Below are 3400 nucleotides of genomic sequence, written 5' to 3'. Positions count from 1 at the left end.
CCGTTCCCGTCCCTGCGATAATCGACTGAGCGTGGCGGAGCAAAATCATTTTTTGAACCACCCTAGTTATTAGTTTGCTACTGTCGGTTCCGGTGTTTACATTCGCTCCGCGATCAGTTTTTAATCGTTTTTTTTTTCGGGCAAAAATAGCAGTTTATATTAAGTTTTCGGTTCAAGTGCGTGACTGATTTCAAAAAGTGATGTTTAATTTGCATTCTATCAACATTTCGGGCTGCTCATGTGCGGAGAAGTGAGTAAAAACTTGATTTTTTCAATGCCCTTTTAGAAGAAGTGAAGTGCAGTGATAAACCCACCAAATCGCGAGCGGCTATTAAATTGGCACGAAACTGCTGATTTATGATATAATTCGAGCCAAAATACATAGGACTCTTTGGAGAAACATGTTCATTATCACGGGAAGTAAATAAATATGCTGTGAACAGGTAAGCAATTTGAATATTAAACTTTTGTTCGATGCTGTTCGATGCATTGGAATGATTGTGGGAGAGAAGTGTGGGAAGTGTGGGGTTGACCCGTGGAAGGTCCGGTGCCATATTGACTGCCATCGTGGTACTCTTCCAACTATGTCCTTAATCGTGTCGCTATACACGCTCATTTGGATCTACTCAAAAGTGAGTCAAATTTGACTCACTTTGAAAAAAAGTGGAACAGCTCACTTTTGAGTAACCGTATGTTTACTCACTTATGAGTAATGCAGCATCATGTCAAAATTAGAGTAAGACTTACTCACTTGTTTGCAACAAAAAGTGAGTAGATCTTACTCACTTTTTGGAAATTCTGGGCACATTTAGATTGATAAAGGAATGGCATTTTAAATATTAGAAAAAGAAGCTATCTGCTCATTTTATTTATTAATTTATTAGTAAGATCTTGGCGGGGATGGGTTAGATACAGCACATTTTTGTTTTAACATTGCATTCAAATAATCATCAACAACCGTTCCTAGTATTCCTAGACTAAACAACACATTAGTTAGCATTACTCTAGTTGAAAATATAGTTGTAATATCAATTTCCGGTAACCATACACGTTTTAAGCGTCGTGGAAAGAGTTCTTCTGAGGTCGTTGAGTTTGAGCTGCTCGTCTCTGCCTCTTCAGTGATGTATTTCGTTCTAGTTGCAGCTGGTGGGGAATTTTCTGGTGTAATACACGTACCATACGAAGACCCGTGCAACGCCGAGGATGAAATATAACTTCGATCCTCCGATTGATTTTTCTTATAATCTGATCTGAGAACCGGTTTCATCGTGTGGTTAAGTCGCTAGAACAATCATCTTTCGGGCGCTAAGCGAACTTATCCTCACTGAAAAAGGAGACGTTGATTTCGATGTGCACGATGAAGACCTGGAGAGTTACGATGATGTGGAATTTGTTGAAGAATTAGATGAACCTGATCCAGTCCAGAGGATCATTACTCTTATTTCGTACGCCTAAAAATCAGAGTCAATTATAACACAATCAAAACGGAACATTCTTACGTGTATCAGCGCTTACTGCTTGTTTAGCTTGATCGGGATCTGGTTTAAATGGTCACCGGTGCCATAGTTGTTGGCCCGTTTAGAAACACGTGGCCTGATCTTTGTAGACGTCCTGCACCCGTCAGTGAGCACATCGAAATCGTGTCGGCGGAAGTAGCGACTCTTCCATACGCTGTGAATATAAAATTAAAACATAGATAACTTAATAACGCCTTATAAATGATACAACGCATTTGATCCTGCATCCATTTAACGATTACAAACTCATCGTATAGTTGAGAACAACAACAAATACGACATCAATGCATGCTTTCACTAACATGCATCCACAATTGGAAAGTATCAGTAACAAGCCCAGTTCCTAGAAACTTACTTGAATGTAATGGACAGCTCCTTGTTTCGTACCGTCTGTCCATCATCAACGCCAGCCGGCACTGGGACGGTTACCCGCTTCTGCTGAACCACCTGCCCGTTGCAGGCGCAGTTCAGGCAAGGATATTTAATGTACATCTGTCGCAGTACTGGCACATTCCGGTCCATATCGCGAATAGGAAAAATCATCGATTCCGGCATTAAATTTTTCGAACCAACTAGTCCGGATCGATCGTGCAGCGGAACTGCCAGTTCTGCGAGAATTCTTGGGGACATGCACAACCAGATTACCACCACCAGCTCTGTGCATCTGCTCTGCTCACCACATCAAATTAACAACAAAACTGAAAAACTTTATAAAAATACGAGAGACTTTTTCGCGGATATTTTTCAAACTGTTTGACGGTTTGAAAACAATATAACGCAAAAGTGAGTAAAGCCTAAAACTCTGAGAAGTGAGTGAAAATTGACTCACTTGCCAAATAAAATATTACTCACTTTTTGACATTTCCATCAAAATGCTAAAGTGAGTCATTTTGACTCACTTTTGAGTAGATTCAAATGAGCGTGTAAGTACTAATGAAAATTGTGAATTTCACATGAACGCTAAAGTAGTGTGTTTGTTATGTGTTCTTCTAATGTGTGAAAATAGGAACCATTCAAAAACTACTTTATTGGGAAAAAGAAAAAAACTCTTACACAGCATGTCTTACACAAGATACCTTCCAACTTTTTTGGGTTTATTGGTTGTTGGCAGATATTTCTAAATCTACAATCAACTCTAGATTTATCTCCAAAAAGTTCCTGAGTAGTTCAGGATCAGCGAAAAGCCTAATACAAACGTGATCAGTCGTGCTATTACCTGATCCGAAAGTTTTTGGTTTATCTACTCGTATACCGAATGATTCATAGAGCTTATATATTATCTTCTGCTTTCTTGTATTGTGTTAGTTATTGTTTGGAAGGTATCTTGTTGATGTAGTATATGAGAAGTAAACATACTGATGGGGGTCGCTTCGGAGCCGGATTTAAGGGCCCCAAAAAGTTACAGTTTTGATGTAACTTTTCATATTTGTTTGCTCAACATTTTGGACCGATGCTAGCATACTGTCCGCAAAACTTGCACTGGAACACTCAGTTGGGCAACAAAATAAGTTTTCTCAGTGGTTAATATGATATAAAATTGCTTCCATCTTCAAAAATGTAACGTTTTTCAAAAAAATGTTTCACTGGTCAAAACGCCCCAGGACGATATACCCTTATCAACTGGACACAAGCGCGGCAAGCTTGCAGCAGTTGCTTCCAAATTATATGGAAACTATTGAAATGTAATTCAAACCTGTTTAAATGGACTTCAGTTGTTTTATCAATGTCAAGCACATAAGGATTTGAAACCTTTTTATTATGGGATTGATAAAATACTAATGAAGGGCTATGAAACGTCTTAGGTTAAGGTGAGGCGTATTGCCCAGGCACTTTTTGAAATCCATTTTTTCACGACTTCTCAAAAAAAAAAAAATTATTACGTG

The 3400-nt window shown here is 38.7% G+C and overlaps 1 protein-coding gene across 1 annotated transcript; it reads right to left on the bottom strand.

Annotated features, from left to right (window-relative positions):
- Positions 1 to 953: 953 nt before the first annotated feature.
- Positions 954 to 2217, bottom strand: LOC134224022 (protein tumorous imaginal discs, mitochondrial-like). The gene is made up of 3 exons (XM_062703262.1): positions 1873 to 2217; positions 1516 to 1671; positions 954 to 1451 (listed from the first exon to the last, which is right to left on the bottom strand). Exons 1-3 carry the CDS (start codon positions 2145 to 2147, stop codon positions 1439 to 1441), a joined length of 444 nt encoding a protein of 147 aa, XP_062559246.1. The 5' UTR covers positions 2148 to 2217; the 3' UTR covers positions 954 to 1438.
- Between the last annotated feature and the right edge of the window lie 1183 nt (positions 2218 to 3400).

This window comes from Armigeres subalbatus, chromosome 3, assembly GCF_024139115.2.
Source record: "Armigeres subalbatus isolate Guangzhou_Male chromosome 3, GZ_Asu_2, whole genome shotgun sequence".
In the NCBI taxonomy this organism is placed as follows: domain Eukaryota; kingdom Metazoa; phylum Arthropoda; class Insecta; order Diptera; family Culicidae; genus Armigeres; species Armigeres subalbatus.
This window is presented reverse-complemented; position numbering and strand designations above follow the sequence as displayed.